General features: G+C 36.7%; 1 protein-coding gene across 19 annotated transcripts in view; it reads left to right on the top strand.

The window, feature by feature from the left end:
* Window positions 1-18780, top strand: part of PTK2 (protein tyrosine kinase 2) — a 350940-nt gene that overhangs the window by 133614 nt on the left and 198546 nt on the right. For all 19 annotated transcript variants that reach the window (XM_058444064.1, XM_058444062.1, XM_058444063.1 and 16 more), the window contains 3 exons: window positions 425-512; window positions 17934-18013; window positions 18287-18349. In XM_058444064.1, coding sequence (XP_058300047.1) covers window positions 425-512; window positions 17934-18013; window positions 18287-18349 — 231 coding nt within the window. The remainder of the gene's footprint in view (window positions 1-424; window positions 513-17933; window positions 18014-18286; window positions 18350-18780) is intronic.

The raw sequence follows: 18780 nt of genomic DNA, 5'->3' as shown, positions 1-18780 counted from the left end.
CTGGGGACATTGGTTTGTTTTATCCATTCTTAAAGCTTAGCTTTCTGAACAAATAAGAGTATATACTGTGCAATTCCACTGATAAAAATTGAGACGTGGGGAGTCATGGAAGATATTAGAAGTCAGGGCAGTTCTTCCCCTGAGCAGTGGTGGAGAATGACCCATGGGTTGGAAGGACTTCTGGGCCTCTTACTATGCTCTGTTTCCTTGAATCACTGAGTTGTAGCACATTTATGATATGTGCTCTTTCTTTGTGCTAAAATGTTTAAAAATTACATTTAAAGATTAATTGATTATAGCTTATGTTTGAAATCATCTTTCAGAGTAATTAGGAATGCTATACTCACAATAATATTATAATTGTAGACTATAAATTGAGAAAATGACTAATTTCTAATTGTTCTGTTTTGTGAATTATTTTTAGATATGAATTGAGAATTCGTTATTTGCCAAAAGGATTTCTAAACCAGTTTACTGAAGATAAGCCAACTTTGAATTTCTTCTATCAACAGGTATTAGAGGCTGCCTTAATATACTTTTTTGCTTGTTTCTTTGAATCCTATTTATTGCATATTTTTATTTTCAAATTTGATTAAAGCTCACATTTGGAGGAATAGAAATTTGTTGCTGAATGGCAATAAGAATCTTTTAACCAATAAGAAATTATTACTTTTTTTGTTCTTTGTGAGCTTTTGTATACTTGAGCAAATCTTAAAAGATAACTTCTATTATATGGAGACAGTAAGTCTACAATCATTTCTTGAACTTTAATTTGAATACAATTATTATGCCTGAATAGCAATGAATTTGTCATAGGTAGAGATTGTTGCAGAGCCAACTATACCCATATAAAATTGATCTGCTTTGCTTTTTACACCGTAAGGTATTAGACAATAAATATATGTAAGATAAAATGCCAAAAATGCTAATAAACATCAAAAAGACATTTGTACATATAATTTTGTCATTAAATGTTCTTGGTAATTTTTTTTGCTTTAATAAAAATTTTTATTAACTAACTATTCTGGACCTGGAATGCAGAAATAAATCCCATAATCCACACCTTTAAATTCTTCTGTCTAGTGGAGGATTCCTGTAAACAGTTACTTTGTGTTTGATCTTTTGCTGTTAATAAGCACGAATGATGTGACTGTGCATAGAAGAGTCTGCTGACCCAGTATAGATTTGGTATTGAGATGGCTCCACTGAAAAGCATCATTTGAGGAGTCTCCAACTTTGTAGAAAAGAAAGAGTTGTGTTTTCTAGACAAGAACACGGAGGGGAGAGAGAAAATGTGGTGCAGTCTTAGCTAAAATAGTTCATAACATTTTGGTGAGAGAGGGACCACAAACATCATGTAGACAGGGGTTTAAGTTTTCTTCTGCAGATATTGGGAGCCATTTAAAAACTTTAGTTAGCAAATGCCGTAACCAGAATTTTTTTTTTGAGACCACTCTGATTAGATGGCAGTATGAGGGATAGATTGAATTTTTAAAAGGTTGCAAGCATGTTTAGAGGCTCTTCAATCATTCTGGCAAGAAATTAAAGTGAAAGTATATTATAATAAGCAAATTTAGTGGATGGATTTGATAGGACCCAGAGATTGAACTAAAACAATGTGAAAACAAGGAAGAAAAAGGCTTATTATGTAAGTAGGCACTTACTGCCATGAAAGAGCAATGGTGGATTAGATTCAAAAGAAGGAGGTAAGAAGGTAAATTGTTCTATATTTTTCTATGTGAGATAATGATAGATGTTACCACTTAAAAGATTCAAGCTGAGAGAGTAGGAAGCTAAGGAAGTTTCCAGCTGTTGGTGGGGGTGTGTCTGTTTTCATCTTGTCTGTGAAGAAGTAGTCACATAGGAGATAGGTTGGGGCCTGCTGCTTTACCTAACACCTTTTTGGCACCAGCGACCGGTTTTGAGGAGGACAGTTTTTCTACACACCAGGGCCACAGGATGTGGGGGGTGGAGTGTGGGGGAATGATTTCGGGATGAAACTGTTTGACCTCAGATCATCAGGCGTTAGGTTCTCATAAGGAATGCGCAACCTAGATCCCTCGCATGTGCAGCTCACAACAGGGTTTGCGCTCCTATGAAAATCTAATGCCACTGCTGATCTGACAGGAGGCAGAGCTGAGGCGGTAATGCTCGCTTGCCCACAGCTCACCTCCTGCTGTGTGACCTGGTTCCTAATAGGCTACTAACTGGTACTGATCCATGGCCCAGGGTTTGGGGAATCCTGAGGTAAAGGATTGGTGACAAGTTTTGAGGGTTTACGATAATACTGAGTTGAATATGAGAGGGAGTTAAGTTGGTAAAATGGAAAGATTAAGAAGGCGTTTTCGGATTCCAGCTGAGCTTATTGGAAGCCTACTCATTGCAAAAATAATTTTCATCTTACAGACTGGTTCTCATGTATTATTACATCTCATCCTTTAGCATCTGTTGAACTTCATATTTTGGCGAAGAAGATAACAAGAGAGTTTAAATAACTCATGTTTATTTATCATTTTTCTCTTGGTATGTGATCTGTGTCACTATTGGTATTATTTCTTTGAAAAAAATTGTACCCGCCAAGGAAATACATGGGTACTTTAGTAACATTGATTTCCAGAATGCATAATACAGGCCTAAGTGACTCCTTTTTATAATTTCTAGGCTAACCTAAAAGTCTGCAATTTTTTTGTTCCTAGTTCACACTGTTACTAGGTTGTCCTACTTTTTCTTTGTTGGAAGACTTTCCTATGTGATAAAGTGAGTACTGCACATACCAGTGTATCCCAGATTTTCTTTTACTAATAGGATATATTTTATGGTAGTCTATAGAATTCAGTTCAGCGGTCTTTATAAAACCCAAGAGAAAGCTAAGTGTAATGAACCTTTTAAAAATTCAGTCTATCCCTGATACTGCCATCCAGTCAGAGTGGTCTAAAAAAAATTCTGATCAAGGCATTCACTAAGTATAGTTAAGTGTTAATGAAATTTCGCTTAAAGGAATATGCAGTGATTACAGTCGTGTGCTTGTTCTGTATGTAATAGCTCTGTGATTTTAGGTTCCTCTGAGTCTCTTTGTGCTTAATTGTTTCATATACTAAAATATAGATATGGAATAACTATTCTATACGACTGTTATGTTCATCATATGAGATAAAATTGTCTGCCATATAATTGCCCAGTGATATTTTGAATTTCAGTCTGTTGACAGTAACAGACTTAGAGGATTCAGCATTTGCCATTTGCATATCACCATACAAGTGTGAGCTGCACATTATGGGATGGTACATAGCTTGCCTTTTTCCTTCCTATGTGCACTCTATAGAGCCTTTCAGCTCCTCCACCCCACTCTTTCCTGTCATTCATTTCTACAGTTTCTCTTTTCGTCTTTTTAATTTTTAAAAATCTGTTAAGTTATATGGTACATTTTAATATTTTTAAAATTTTATTTTATTTTTATAGAGACAGGGTCTTGCTCTGTTGCCCAGTCTGGAGTGTAGTGGCATGATTATTAAACCTCACTGCAGCCTCAAACTTCTGGGCTCAAGCAATCCCCCTGCCTCAGCCTCCTGAGTAGTTGGGACTACAGGTGCATGCCATGATGCCTCGCTAATTTTTAAAATTTTTTTTTGTAGAGATGGGGGTCTTGCTATGTTACCCAAGCTGATCTCAAATTCCTGTTCTGAAGCAGTCCTTCCGCCCTGGCCTCCCAAAGTGCCGGGAGTACAGGCATGAGCCACCATGCTTGGCATGGCACATTTTTATAAAGTTCAAAAAATAATTCTAAAACATTACTTAAATTATCTCTATTCTAATAATCACTTTCATTTTGTGTATCCTTTTATAATAGTTTATCAAGTACATACATTTTAAAAGAAAGTATAGTTATGGTCACATTCCTTTCCCATTGGTGATTGGCAATGTCGTTGTTTTTCCATGCTAGTATTTCAGGTTCAAGTAATGGTAACTGGAGGAAGTTAAAGATGGTACCAAAGTCATAAAAAGGGAAGGGAGGAAGAAAGAAAATACTATGATTGGCTGGGTTCGGTGGCTCACGCCTGTAATCCCAGCACTTGGGGAGGCTGAGGCGGGTGGATCACCTGAGGTCAGGAGTTCAAGACCAGCCTTGGCCAACATGGCAAAACTCCATCTCTACTAAAAATACAAAGATTAGCAGAGCGTGGTGGTACACACCTGTATCTTGGCTACTCAGGAGCTGAGGCAGGAGAATAGCTTGAATCCAGGAGGCAGAGGTTGCAGTGAGCCAAGATCATGCCACTGCACTCTAGCCTGGGCGACAGAGCAAGGCCCTGTCTCAACAACAACAACAAAATACTATGATTTGTCAAAGTGAATGAATTGGCCAATATACCAAAAGCCTTGAATATGTTCATGTCCTCTAGTTTGTTGGGTGACCCTGTTGACTGCCATCTTTACCGTAAGTAAAAAACAGTTGAAACCTTGGCAGTTTCCTATGATTGGACCTAATAATTCTACTTTTATGAATTTATTCAAAAGAAATAATAAGATTTACACATGTATGCATACATGTACAAGGATGCTTATAAGCATATTACAGTAACAAGAAAGAAATTAGAGGCGTTGCAGATGTCTTTCAACAAGTTAGTTGTACTGAGTTTCAAATTTATGTATCCCTCATTAACGGAGGTACAACTGTTCATGGATGTGGAAGGTATTAAGAGCATTAAATGCTGTTGTTTAAAACAGGCCATGTATAAAACATGTATAATTTTCGTTTGTGTGGGGAAAAAAATGCATATTTTTAAATTTTACCCTGATCTGGCAAGAAAGTTTTGAATATAGTATCAGTTTTTATTGCTGGTTTGGTAATTATATATTTGGCTTCTCCTGGTAAAGTCTCAATGCAGAATCTGCCCTGCCACATGCTTCGCAATTCCAGAACTATTGTAAGTGATCCATATGTTGTCCTACACAGGCAGCACCCAACTTGGGAAAGGGTTTAATTCCAAAGTTGCAAAATCAGTTTGGAATCCAGAGGTTTCTGCTATTTAAACACACCTGTTGGGGGGAGGGGGTGCAGATAAATCAGTAATTGTCCTCGTCAGCTTTCTATAGCCAGCGTATATTTATCTGAGAATGCAGCTGAAACATTATGTAAGTATTGTGTGTGAGAACCTTCACTGAAGTGTAAGATAAATTAATCACTTTATAATGGCCTCAGAATTTGATGATATGCATTCTCTAACCTTTAAAGTCTTTAATATTTGATGCAAATATTTAAAATGGATACATATATACATAACATACTTCCACCGAATTCTAGGCTAAATCAGTGATTTTTATGGGGCTCAGAATTTGATGACATTGATACTTTTTAATTCTGTAGATTCTATAATATCTAATACATATTTATTCTTTTATAAGGTGTGATAATTGATGATGAAATGAATACCCATGACCCTACTGCTCAGATGAAAAGAACATCCTGATACTTCCCTGTCCCATGTTCCTGTGGCCCACCTCACTGTACACACTGCCCTTTCACTCCACTCAGGGTACCATTATCCTGAATTTTGTATTTATCATTCCCATGCTTGCTTTTGTTTGCCAGTTGTCATGCTTTACAACATGTTTTTATTCTTCAGTTCTATCCTTAAGGTAAAAGCTGACCTGAAGTTCTCCCATAGACTTCTCTATTCCTGTCATTAGCTTGAGTATTTTTTGTTTTGTTTTGTTTTGTTTCCCAGCTCACGTAAGCATTCAAGAAGATTTTTAAAAGATAATTTGTTTAGCGGTTTTAGTTGCTTTCAGCTAGGAGGTTGGTCAGGACATTCAGTATACCTTGCTGGTATAAATGGAAAAGTGATCATCTGTGGATTTAATAATTTATCTCTTTTGACTCATTTTGAAAATAATTTTGCATTGTAGTTAGAGTGTGGCTCATTTGATACTAATTGTTTAAGTTCTGTATGGACTTGTTTCATCATCTTGCACATATTTAGATATTGTTAAGGTTCCAGTTTTGCTTGAGTGGAATGTGTCTTCTGTAATTATTTGGCACAGGCTCAATAAATAGCCATTATTTCAAGATTGTTAATTGTGTTGTTTAGATCTATTTTTCTAATGTTCTTTTTTTTCCTGCTTGAAAAATAGTATTGCTGGGTACACAAATCATGGTAGGCATTTTCTGTCAGCATTTTGATGGTTATTTCCTACTGTCTTTGTTTATTTGCTGTTGAGAACTCAGCTCTCATTTTGTCTTTCTGTGTAGGTGACCTGTCTTTTCTCTCTGGATGGCTTGAAGATCCTTTTTTCTCTTTGGTTTTTGCAGCTTCATTACAAACGAGTCGTGGATTTTCTTTTTTTTCTTTCTTTTTTTTTTTTTCTTCCCTTGCTTGATCTGTGTCGTGCTACCTGTACCTCTAGGGGGTCATGCCGTTTTCATCAATTCTGGAAATGTCTTAGTTGTTGTCTATTCTGATATGACCTTTTCTTAGTTTTTTGTTATTTCTTCTGGGATTTTTGGTTAGATCTATGTTAGAACTCCTCAGTCTCTCCATATGTGTTAGCTTGTTTTTAATTTCTTGTCTTTCTAAAGGATACATAATTCAGATCAGTCTAGTCTGTCAGATTACCAGCTCTCCTCAATCGTGACCAGTTTTATGTTTGGTGCATTTGTTGATTTTTTTGCTTATGATTTTAAAAAACTTTTTAAATTGCCAGGCCACTTCATATGGCCCTTATTTTTTGCTAATCTGTCTGCCTTTTATTAATATTTCTTTTACCATTTCATATATAATGAATGTCTCTATTCTGAATGTGAATTATAGCATCTGAAGCCCTTGGGCTCTTCACATTTGTTGTTGGTGGTTTTCACAGTGACTTTTTTCCTGGTGTGTGAGTTCTGAACTCTTGTTTTGTTGAACTTCACATGTGGAAATCTTGAGGGCCTAGTTTGGGGATTCTTTCCTCTAAAGGTTTGTATTTGTTTGCTGGGAAACAAGTTACTACCAAATGGAGACCCTTTGAGTAGATTTTGCAGATACCGCCGTACTACATGAATCTCAAGATAAGCTCTCTCACTTTGGGGAAGTAAGGAGAAGTGGTCAGTCCTCAGCCAGCTGAGAGCATACATGTCCTCTGTTCCTGTATCTTACAGCCCATGGCTTCTATTAGGATCTTAGCTTGTATTTGTTCTTATTTCATCCCTCTGCCCCATTTTCCTTTACCTTCTTGTGACCCCAGTAATGTAAGAATAATTATTATAATGCATCCAGAATATGGTCCTGGTTTATATAGCAGGTCCCTTTAGCAATACTGTTGGAATCCTAAGTCATTGAATTGTTACGATGCTTAATTGCGTTTCCACACTTGGATTTGATACAAAGGCCCCTTGTAGAAGGGAGCTTGGAGATTCAAGGAGCTGATAAAAAGCCAGTGTGGCTGGAGGGCAGGGTGACAGATGAGACAGTAAGGGATGGCTTGAGATGCCCTTTTCAGTCATCTGACCTTGGTTGTGAAGACACTGAGAAGCCAGAGAAAGTTAAGTGCAAAGGGATGACAGAGTTCAGATCCGGGTTGCAAAAAATGTCATTCTCACTGTTCTGCTAATAGTATATAAGAAGGTAAAGGTCACTATGTGGAGACTTACTGGCGTCAACAAGCTTCATGGCTGAGTATGATCACTCTGATCAATGGCTTAACTTTAACTGTGGAGAAATTATTTCTCTGTACCTCAAAGTTTTATTTTTTCTACGACATTGTATTATGAAACTTCAGATGTACTGCAGTGTTAAAAGAATTTTATAATGAACACCAGCATACTCACCACTTAGATTCTACCATTAACGTTTATTATGCTTCCTTTATCACATAACTGTTTTTATCTCTCCATCCCTTTAGCCATTAATCCATCTTAAATTTTCATACATTTCAAAGTAAGTTTCAAGTGTCAGCACAATTCAGCATAAGTATTATTAACCTAGAATTCAGTATTCAATTACAGTTTTTGTTTTGATTTATACACAGTTAAATACATAAATATTAAGTATACATTTATTGAGTTTTCATAGATACATTCACCAGAATAATCTGAATCCCTATGGAATGTAGAATATGACCATCACCCCAGAAAGTTTCCCACTGACCCTTCCTAGTCAATCCTTGCCCCCAGTCATGGGAAGCAACCATTGCTCTTGTGTTTTTCCCACCGTAGTTTAGTTTTGCCTGTTTTAGAATTTCTTATAAACAGATTATGTAGTGCGTATTCTTTTATGTGAAGTTTCTTTTCTCATGTTTTTGAGATTTCAATAGTTTTTTTGTTGAGTAGTATTCTGTTATATAAATATATTGTAGTGTATTTATCCATTCTTCTGTAGATGAACATCTGGACTTTTTTTTGTTTGTGTTTTTTGTTGTTGTTGTTGTTGTTGTTTTTTTTGCTATTATTGAGATGACTAGAAACATTCTTTGGCAAGCATTTTTGTGAACGTGGGCTGGGACTTTCATGTTAAATGAAATTTGTATCTACCCTTTGATCCTTTACAGTTGTATGATTTTATATTTCCTCCAGTAATGTATGAGAGTTCTGGTTGCTCTACATTCCATCCAACATTTGATGTTGTCATTTTTTTGTTTTAGCCTTTTGACTGTGGGTATATGGTTGAATCATGTGGTTTTTATATTCACTTCTCTGAGTACCAACTAATAATCAGTTTGTTTATTCTTCCATGTGCGTATTGAATGTTAATAGGTCTCCTTTTTTGAAAATCTGCTTAAACCTTTTTGTACAATTTGTATTGTTAAATTGTACGCTTTTTCTTCCCGATTTTTTTTTTTAATTGTGGTAGAACACACACCATCATAAAATTTACCATCTTAACCATTTTTAAGTGTGCAGTTCAGCAGTGCTACATACATTCATAATGTTGCACAACCATCCCCACCATCCTTCTCTGTAACTCTTTTCATTTTATAAAACCGAAAGTCTGTAGACACTATTTCCCCATTTGTCCTCCTTGCAGCCCCTGGCAACCACCATTCTACTTTCTGTCTCTATGATTTTAAAATGCAGGACTTTTCATGTACCTTGGACACCAGTCCTTTGTCATGTTATGTTTTGCTAGTATTTTCTCTGAGTCTGTGGCTTGTCTGTTCATTTTCTTATCTGATCTTAGGTTTTCTTTTTTTGTTTTTTTGAGACAGAGTCTTGCTGTGTTGCCCAGGCTGGAGTGCGGTGGCGCGATCTCGGCTCACTGCAACCCCCGCTTCCCGGGTTCAAGCGATTCTCCTGCCTCAGCCTCCTGAGTAGCTGGGACTACAGTTGCGTGCCTCCATACCTGGCTAATTTTTTATATTTTTAGTAGAGATGGGGTTTCACCATGTTGGCCAGGATGGTCTCAATCTCCTGACCTCGTGATCCACCCACCTCGGCCTCCCAAAGTGCTGGGATTACAGGCATGAGCCACCGCACGTGGCCCCCTCTTTTTTTTTTAAGTCTAGAAAATGGGCAGAGGGGATTGTTGTGAGTCTTCAGTGAAACAGCATATCAAAGCACTTAGAAATGTCTGGCACATAGTGAACACACTCCTTAGTGTTCTCTGTTTTAATTTCTATGTAGATGAATCGATATTTTTAATGGGGCCAGATGCAGTAGCTCATGCCTGTAATCTCAGCCCTTTGGGAAGCTGAGGCTGAAGGACCACTTGTGCTTGAGTTTGGGCTGCAGTGAGTCATGGTTGTGCCATTGTACTCCAGCCTGGGTGACAGAGCAATACCCAGTTTCTAAAAATACATATATTTTATACATACATATATATATTTGGTTTAGCCAGGGCAGAAATAAAATTATTATGTTTAAATTATTTCTAGCACCACTCCTGTCCCATGAAAAGAAGAGAGGGAGGGAAATAGATAGATTACAATAAACTGCCCTAATTTTATTATTTCTCGTTCTGAAAATTCATCCAAGTCCATTTTGGGTGGGGTCATGAGGAAAACACTGATGAGTGTTTGAGTGTTATATTACTGGTTGGACATAATTATTAAGGATGCACATAGCTTCATTAAAAGATGGCCTAAATGTGACTACCAATGTGGAAATTTCAATGACTCATTAAATATTTTGACCTATTTGTGAATATTCTGAAATATATTAATCAGTACACTCTAAAAATAAACTAGAATCTTGTTATAACACTATTCACTGTAGAGCAGGAATTTATAAAAATGAGTTTGACAATAAAGCTAATGACTGATGAGAAAGCAGGAACAGTTTGTTTTACCCCAGAATCAAATTTTTTCTTTGCCATATAACATTTATTTTTTCTCTCTCAACTTTCATTTGTTAAAGTTATAAGTATTTCATTGGCAACTTTTTGCAAATGATGGTGGCTGTTAGTTTGAAGGCCAGTGTCTATGTTTAGTCAAGAAGTCATATTAGTCTGCATTGAGGATGCTGAACTTGTATAAAAATCTTTTAGCACTGTTGAAATGTTCAGCTGTTAAGATGCCTGAGTCTGACATGAGTTTGTCATTGTTTACTCCTACAGATGTTTTAAGACATAATGAGTATGTCCACCCGTTAGCTTTTAAATGACATTAAATAATCAGTGGTTTCCTTGACAAAAGGAGTTGCAGTAGGAAGTTGAAGAAAATACTGAGTCTAGAACTGTAACTTAACTCTATGGTATAGAATCTAAACTTAACTATAGAAACGTGAGGTACCGGGGCATACTTATTTCTTATTGGTCAACTTCCTTTTATTTTTATTCCAGTTTTCTTTTTTATTTTTACAAGTTTTCAGATAATTGTGTCATTAGAAATTGACTTCCTTCTCTATATTTTCTTGGCCTTAAAGCTGTCAGTTAAGATATATTTTGTAATTGCAGGTCTAAGAGGTAAATCTTAGTTTAAGCCTGGCATTCTCAGTATGGGAATTATCAGCTGCCCTTTTCCAGAGAGAAGCTAAAATGTAATATAGTCTAACTCTCTTATTAGAAGGTTTATTTTCTGTGGTTTGAAGATTTAATTGTTTACATTTCTTCTCCCTTTTTCGCTCTTGTATATTTTTGATAATTGAAGGAGAAGCACTCATGGTTAATAAAGAGTGTGACATTCATGCACACGTATGTTTATTGTGGCACTATTCACAATAGCAAAGACTTGGAACCAACCCAAATGTCCATCAATGATAGACTGGATTAAGAAAATGTGGCACATATACACCGTGGAATACTATGCAGCCATAAAAAAGGATGAGTTCATGTCCTTTGTAGGGACATGGATGAAGCTGGAAACCATCATTCTGAGCAAACTATCACAAGGACAGAAAACCAAACACTGCATGTTCTCACTCATAGGTGGGAATTGAACAATGAGAACACTTGGACACATGGCGGGGAACATCACACACTGGGGCCTGTCGTGGGGTGGGGGAAGTGGGGAGGGATAGCATTAGGAGATATACCTAATGTAAATGACGAGTTAATGGGTGCAGCACACCAACATGGCAGATGTATACATATGTAACAAACCTGCATGTTGTGCACACGTGCCCTAGAACTTAAAGTATTAAAAAAAAAAAAAAAAGAATGTGACATCATATGCAAAGTTTTGCCAAGCAGAGACTGGCCTGAGCTTGAGTGTTTAAGGTGTGTGTTGGAGGTCAGTCTCATAGGCATACAACGCCTACGTGACCTCATTTATTCACATTCCAGACCCTAGAGAGAACACAGGTGTTTACCGTCAAAACAGTGTGTGCATAAATTATCTGGTTCAAATTGGTGGCCAGTTTTTTCACCAGTTGGTGGTCAAATTGTGGCCATCTTCGGGTATGCAAAAGCACTCTTATCCGACAGAACATTTCAGGGGTTTAGTTTCTAAGAGACTAAGGGCCAGCCCTAAAAATATGCCTTTCTTGGGAATGAACAGGATTTTAGCGTCCCAGACCTGCCGCTGAGTTAACATTTTCCTGCATAACTTGCTTTGTCTTTCCTGGAATTAGGTTACTTCTGCTCAGTCTTCAGCTCTTAATTTAAATGGTGCTTTCCACGTAAAGCCTTCCATTTACCTGTGCATAGTACCCGTACATTTCCCATACAACATACACATTTTAAAATACAAAATTTGTTTTATTGAGGTATAATTTACATACAATAAAATAATCAATTGAAGTATGCAGTTTAGTAAGTTTTGACAATTGTATACAGTCCAGTAATTACCACTTCAGTCATGATATAATACAATATAGGAATAAGGAAATTGATACTGGCAGAATAGTGTTAACTAGACCGCAAACCTAATTTAGATTTCACTAATGTTTATACACACTCAAGTGTGTGTGTGTGTGTGTGTGTAATTCTGTGCAGTTTTATCACAGGTGCAAATGTATGTAATCATCATAATCAAGATACAGAACTATCCTATGAACACAAAGAAAATCCCTGTTGCTTTATTAGTCACATGCTGTCCCATCCCTAACTCTAGCAACCACTGACCTGTTTTTTATACATTATATTTAACTGTTGTTAATCTCTTGTACCTACCAACAGGGTGTGCATTCAGTGAGAGCAAATAAGAAGTCTGTCTTCTTCACCGTTGTATCCACAACACAGTAGGGCATGGGTTTTAGGTGCTCAGTTTATTATCTTCAGGAATTTAATAGTGAGAATTGACTTTTAATCCTAATGCCCTGATATTCAAAACTTTTAGATGAGATTTATTAGAAGACGTCATGAAAAAAATCTTAAGAAATAAAGCAAACTTTTGAAGTTTGAGGAATCAGATTGTGTGTGTGCACACGTGTATGTGTGCATGTGCTCCCACCCAAGTACGCACACGGGCACACACACACACACTCAACATCAAATGTTCTTTTAAAAGATTGCTATGCAGTTAGATTCTTCATTTACTACCTTTTTTTTTTTTTTTTTTTTTTTTTTGAGATAAAGTCTCTCTCTCACCCACGCTGGAAAGCAGTGGCACGATCTCAGCTCACTGCAACCTCTGCCTCCCGGGTTCAAGTGATTCTCCTTCCTCAGCCTCCTATGTAGCTGGGACTACAGGTGCACACCACCATGCCTGCCTAATTTTTGTATTTATAGTAGAGAGATGGTTTTGCCATGTTGACCAGCCTGGTCTTGAACTCCTGAGCTCAAGCGATCCACCTGCCTTGGCTTCCCAAAGTACTGGGATTACAGGTGTGAGCCATCATGCCTGGCCCCTTCATTTACTTTTAATAAAATTCGGGGTTACTTAACCATTATAAATGGACAACAAAAAGAGATAATGGAAACATTTGTTGTCATATAGCTTTATGGTCTATCCTCAATAGAACATCCAAAGTAATTATTTTTAAATGAAAATTTACCATTACCTTTGTGTAAGTTCCACGTATGTTTTATTCACTGTAATATCCTGCACATGATAGTCATTTTATAAACATTTGGTAAATCAATGAATGCATAACTGTTAAATACTATGTTAAATGACATTGAATTGTTTAAAAGTATGTAACTCATTAAGGTAGCATAATTGTTGATTTGTATATTTTTATAGCTTAGGTATGAAAGAGGAAAAATTAAGTTAGTGTTAATTTGGAGCTGCCATTGAGTTCCTTCTGTATACAAAATACTTCACCGTATCTGACAAAAACTCAGTCAGCTAGGCTGTAAGAGTAAAATTACTTGCTTTTGGTCACCCAGCTAGTAAATAAACCTAGTCAGTTTTGCCTTTGTCTGCCCTGTGCCCCGTCCTCTTTCTGTGCTACCAAGGTCATTTGAGTCCAATTGATAAATTTGTGTAGCTGTTAGAATATTCAAAAGAGACCAAAATAAAACACACAATCTCATGTGGTAGCCAAAGCATTGAGTTGACATGTGCAGTACATTATGGAGTAATTTAGCATCAATATTTTCTATTAGAAAATGTGAACAGCTTTTATATTAAAACCTGTGCTTCATTCTATTGCAGAGTATGATGAAGGAACTCCTTGATACAAATACAATACTTGCACAAAGAAAGAAGTCCAAATCCATCCTAGTTTTTTTTTTCTTTTTCTTTTTTGAGATGGAGTCTCGCTGTGTCGCCCAGGCTGGAGTGCAGTGACGCGATCATGGCTCACTGCAAGCTCCGCCTCCTGGGTTCACGCCATTCTCTTGCCTCAGCCTCCCGAGTAGCTGGGACTACAGGTGCCTGTCACCACGCCTGGCTAATTTTTTTTTTTTTTTTTAGTAGAGAATGGGGTTTCACCATGTTAGCCAGGGTGGTCTCGATCTCCAGACCTCGTGGTCCACCCGCCTTGGCCTCCCAAAGTGCTGGGATTACAGGTGTGAGCCACCGTGCCTCGCCCATCCTAGTTTTTTTTGAGACAAAGTCTCGCTGTTGGCCCCCAGGCTGGAGTGCAATGGCACGATCTCGGCTCACTGCAACCTCCACCTCATGGGGTTCAAGCAATTCTCCCGCCTTAGCCTCCCGAGTAGCTGGGATTATAGGCGCCTGCCACCATGCCCAGCTAATTTTTGTATTTTTAGTAGAGATGGGGTTTCACCATGTTGGCCAGGCTGGTCTCGAACTCCTTACCTCAGGTGATCCACCCACCTCGGCCTCCCAAAGTGCTGGAATTACAGGCATGAGCCACTGTGCCTGGCCAACAAGTTAATTTTTAAAAACCAACTTTCAGAAGTCCTTTTTTGGAAGGATCTTGCAAATTTCCTGGACCTGGGTATAATCCACAGTAGAAAAAGAGAATACAACACAGTGACAGTGTTCCAATACCTCAGAGATGCGTGTGAATCTATTGTGGTTGATACTGGGGATGCAAGGATAAATGAGAGGTGGTTCCTGTTTGTTAATCTTCATTCTAGTAGAGAATGACTGCACTGTGGAAGAGTTCACAAGTTGTAGGTACAAACTAGAGCTGGAGTTTTAGGAGTTGATACATCTGGATTTTGAATCCTGACTTTAATACTTGCTTAACACAAAGTTAAGTTTTCTGATCTTTATATATAATAGGACTAATAAACTCTACCTTGAAGAATTATTGTAAAGATCAGAAATATATGTAAAATGCTTAGCATAGTAACTGGTCCCTGGTGGGTACTCCCTAAGTAGGATTATTATCTACTGCTATCATTTTGAGCATTCTTTTAGGCTTTTTATGAGGCTATAAAATGGGGGTGATAATAGTACCTACCTCACAGTAATGTTCTGATTATTAAATGAGATATTACATGTAAATCTGTGTGACATGGTGCTAGGTATATATACTTTACAGAAACTTAAATGCTTGATAAATTTGGTTTCACAAATGATAGCAATTCTGCTGGGAGTTAGTGGAAGAGAGGTTGTCAAGAAGTGTTTTATAAGGGATATGAACAAAGTGTGTACATAATTCTGAGTCTTGAAGCCCAGCCTCAGGATGTGGCCGTGCTCAGTGGCTTGAGAGAACACTCTCTAGAGCCTAGATGACAGGGAGCATTGAGACACTGAATAGAGTTTGCTTTCTCTCCGGCAGCAGAGAGGAAGCTACTTTGGGGCTTGAGGGGAGGACACGGGTCTGTGGTGATGCCTTATTCTATCTCACATCTGTACTCTTTGCAGAATACTTTGATCACATCAGGCCACAAGTAGATTTCAGTGTGCAATCATACAGCTCTGATAATCGAGATTAAAGCTGTAGGAAAAACAACTCTCAGAACTTTGAACTCATTCTCATGAGATTTTTTAAATGAAGATTATTATAATTTCCCCTTTTTTCATTTTTACAATATGAATTTGGTTTTGATGATGAACATAGCATTTGATTATTTTTCCTACCTGTGAATAGTGTTTAAAAATTGTGGCAATTAATCTTCAAGATTAATTGAATTTGATAATGGTGCATTTTCCTCATCATGTAATTGGTGGTCTGCAGTAGTTCCTCTGAAATCTGCATCAGACAACTAAAAGCCACTGAATGTTTCCATCAGAGTAGCTGTGGTATTTTTCTGCCTATCTAAATACCTTTCTTGGTTTAATTCTTGCGCCTTTGTTTTTGTGCTCGATAATAAACCTACTTATGATGCGAAACAGGTTTTAAATTGAGACTTATTTTTTGTTTTGTGGAAACAAGAGTCAATTGAAGTTAAACAAATAGTTCTAGACCTAAAGCTTTTTGCTTAACTGAATGGATTAATTCAGTTCCGGTTGATCAGTCTTGAGTGCCTGCTATGTGGAAGGAGTAGAAACTCTTTTTCCTTGTAAAGGATGGAAAATATATATGGAAAATAACATTTATGTATCCACCCTCCATTTTGATGACTGTTTGTTCATTTGTTTACGCATTCATTCAATAAGTATTTATTGGGCACCCAGACTTAGATGCTAATGCAGAAAATAAAGGTTTTGAGATGAATAGTCCTTAGATCAGTAATAGCACATAGTTGTCCACTGCTAGTTGAGGAAATGTTTCTCCTACTTTAAGAGAAAATGAGTAAATGTTCATACTTTTTTTAATGCATATTAGGTTATAAATTCCTAGTAGGTTAAAGAGAGTATGCTCATCTGATGTCTTTTATCTTCTCTGTAACAAAGAGATATGGCAGGCTTACTGGAGGAAGTATGAAATCAGTGAATTGTAGAGCTTCCTAGGCATGGATTGTTCAATTTCCAGATAGTTGTAACTGGACATTTGAGATTGTCTTCATGAGTTGAAAGTGGAGTTTATACTATGATTTCTCCAGCTGCTCATCTAAACATGAAGAGGATGAGTGGGTAGGTTCAACGTGGCTTGGGTTTACCAAGCAATTCAAACAGAGGGATAATGGGAGACAGGGGAGCTGGTTGTCTTTGCAAGGGACGGTCATAATGAGGAACCATCCAGTATGAAGTAGACAAAGATTGGTGTGGAGTGAGAGATGAGTTAACTGGGGATGGAACTCTTTGAACAAATGGGCTAGCAGGCTAGGAGGCAGTCGTTGAAGAACAGGATGTTTGAAAATTTTTTTAGGGCAGGAGTCAAGACACTTTTTGTATAAAGGGTCAGAGTAAATAGTTTAGACTTTCAGGAACGAGGCAAAATGGAGGGTATTATGAAAGTACAGAACAAGAGAGAAGACAAATTTCCACAAATTTTTGTGTTGATAAAATTCATAATATAATAATTGAGCGTTGTTTTCTTGTAACACAGGTGTAATGCTGAAGAGATGGGATGCGTCTTGGTGGAGGGGTGGATAACATTTCATGTGAGGTTCAAAATGGGTACTCTCTTCCATCAAAATCAATTGCAGATTTTAATCTTTTCAGGCTAATCTACAAGGAAATTGTACACATTTCATCTTTGAAAATGTGTTCACAGTGACAGTTACTTGCAAGTATTGATATCACTCTTATCGGCTTTTAAAATTGAGTTTATTCATTGTTTAGAAGGCATTTCAAGAATTCCATTAGATTCTTCTCTTTACTTTAGACTTTAAGCTTGTATTACTTTGCAGATTAATCACTTAAAATTGATGGTTAGATGGAAACATCTCAGCTGCACAGTTAAATGGATTTTGAAGTATGTAAATCCTTTGCCTTTTCACTGGAGTCCAAAATATGCTGCTGGAACTGTAGTTTGAGGTCAGAAAATACATCTGCAAATTTTTGTAGAAATGGAAATTTCCCTTCTTGTTTTCACTTTTGACAGCATGGGAAAGGTGTGGAGCACCTGAAGGTTATTACGATTCAGACCCTATTCGTTGCTTCTTAATGTCCCATTTAAGTGGTCATAGATTATATGAGCTTTTCTTAATAGGAGACTGTTTTATTTCTTTAATTATTTTTTGGTATAACTCACGTTTATATCTTTAACATCAAGCATAATTACTGACACAATGTAAACTATATGAAAGGTACTCAGGAAACATTTATTGAATGCGTATATCTAATATTTTTCTTTTAAAACAGTGTTGTTTTTCCCATTCCTTTTGTTGTAGGTGAAGAGCGATTATATGTTAGAGATAGCTGATCAAGTGGACCAGGAAATTGCTTTGAAGTTGGGTTGTCTGGAAATACGGTAAGATGATAACTATACATTGAAGCCTTTATTTATCAATTTTTTAATTATTTTTGAATATTTTCCAGGTATTTTCCTTTTCTTCGTAAGGATTATCAGTAAAATACTGAATAAAATTTGAGTAAATTATGAACTATGGGTTTGGTGCAAAAGTAATTGCAGTTGTTGCCATTAATTTTTATTATTCAGATGCCTCTTCCCCCAGTTTTTATCACTTAACAACATAAACATTCCTTATATATACATATAAATGTATGTCTTCCCTGATTTTAGGCGATCATACTGGGAGATGCGGGGCAATGCACTAGAAAAGAAGTCTAACTATGAAGTATTAGAGTAAGTATTGTACTTATAAGCTATACCTGCAAATATGCAGAACTAAATTCTTAGCTTATTTTAAAATTAAATACTGATTCTGAAACACTACTATTTCTAAAATTTTGTATCTGGAAGAGGAAAAGAACAGAATCCTTCATGACATTAATTGTGTTAGTAAACATTTAGATTTGTTGATAGATGTCTTAAAGCTGACATTGTATATGGCCCGTTAACATATACACTTTGTGTAGATTTAATCATAGCATGGTGATATTTTTTTCTAATTTATATTGAATTCTACAGCTGCCTATAAATTGCTTATAAATTATTATTCATATTCTCTGTGCAAGTTACTACAGATTGTTTTTCACAAATAGAGATACAGAAGTTACTGCTCATGTATCAGAAAAATCTAGAATAACTAGAAATTTTTCCAATAATGAAATTAA

The sequence above is a fragment of the Hylobates moloch genome, unplaced genomic scaffold (assembly GCF_009828535.3).
Source record: "Hylobates moloch isolate HMO894 unplaced genomic scaffold, HMol_V3 SCAFFOLD_9, whole genome shotgun sequence".
In the NCBI taxonomy this organism is placed as follows: domain Eukaryota; kingdom Metazoa; phylum Chordata; class Mammalia; order Primates; family Hylobatidae; genus Hylobates; species Hylobates moloch.
This window is presented reverse-complemented; position numbering and strand designations above follow the sequence as displayed.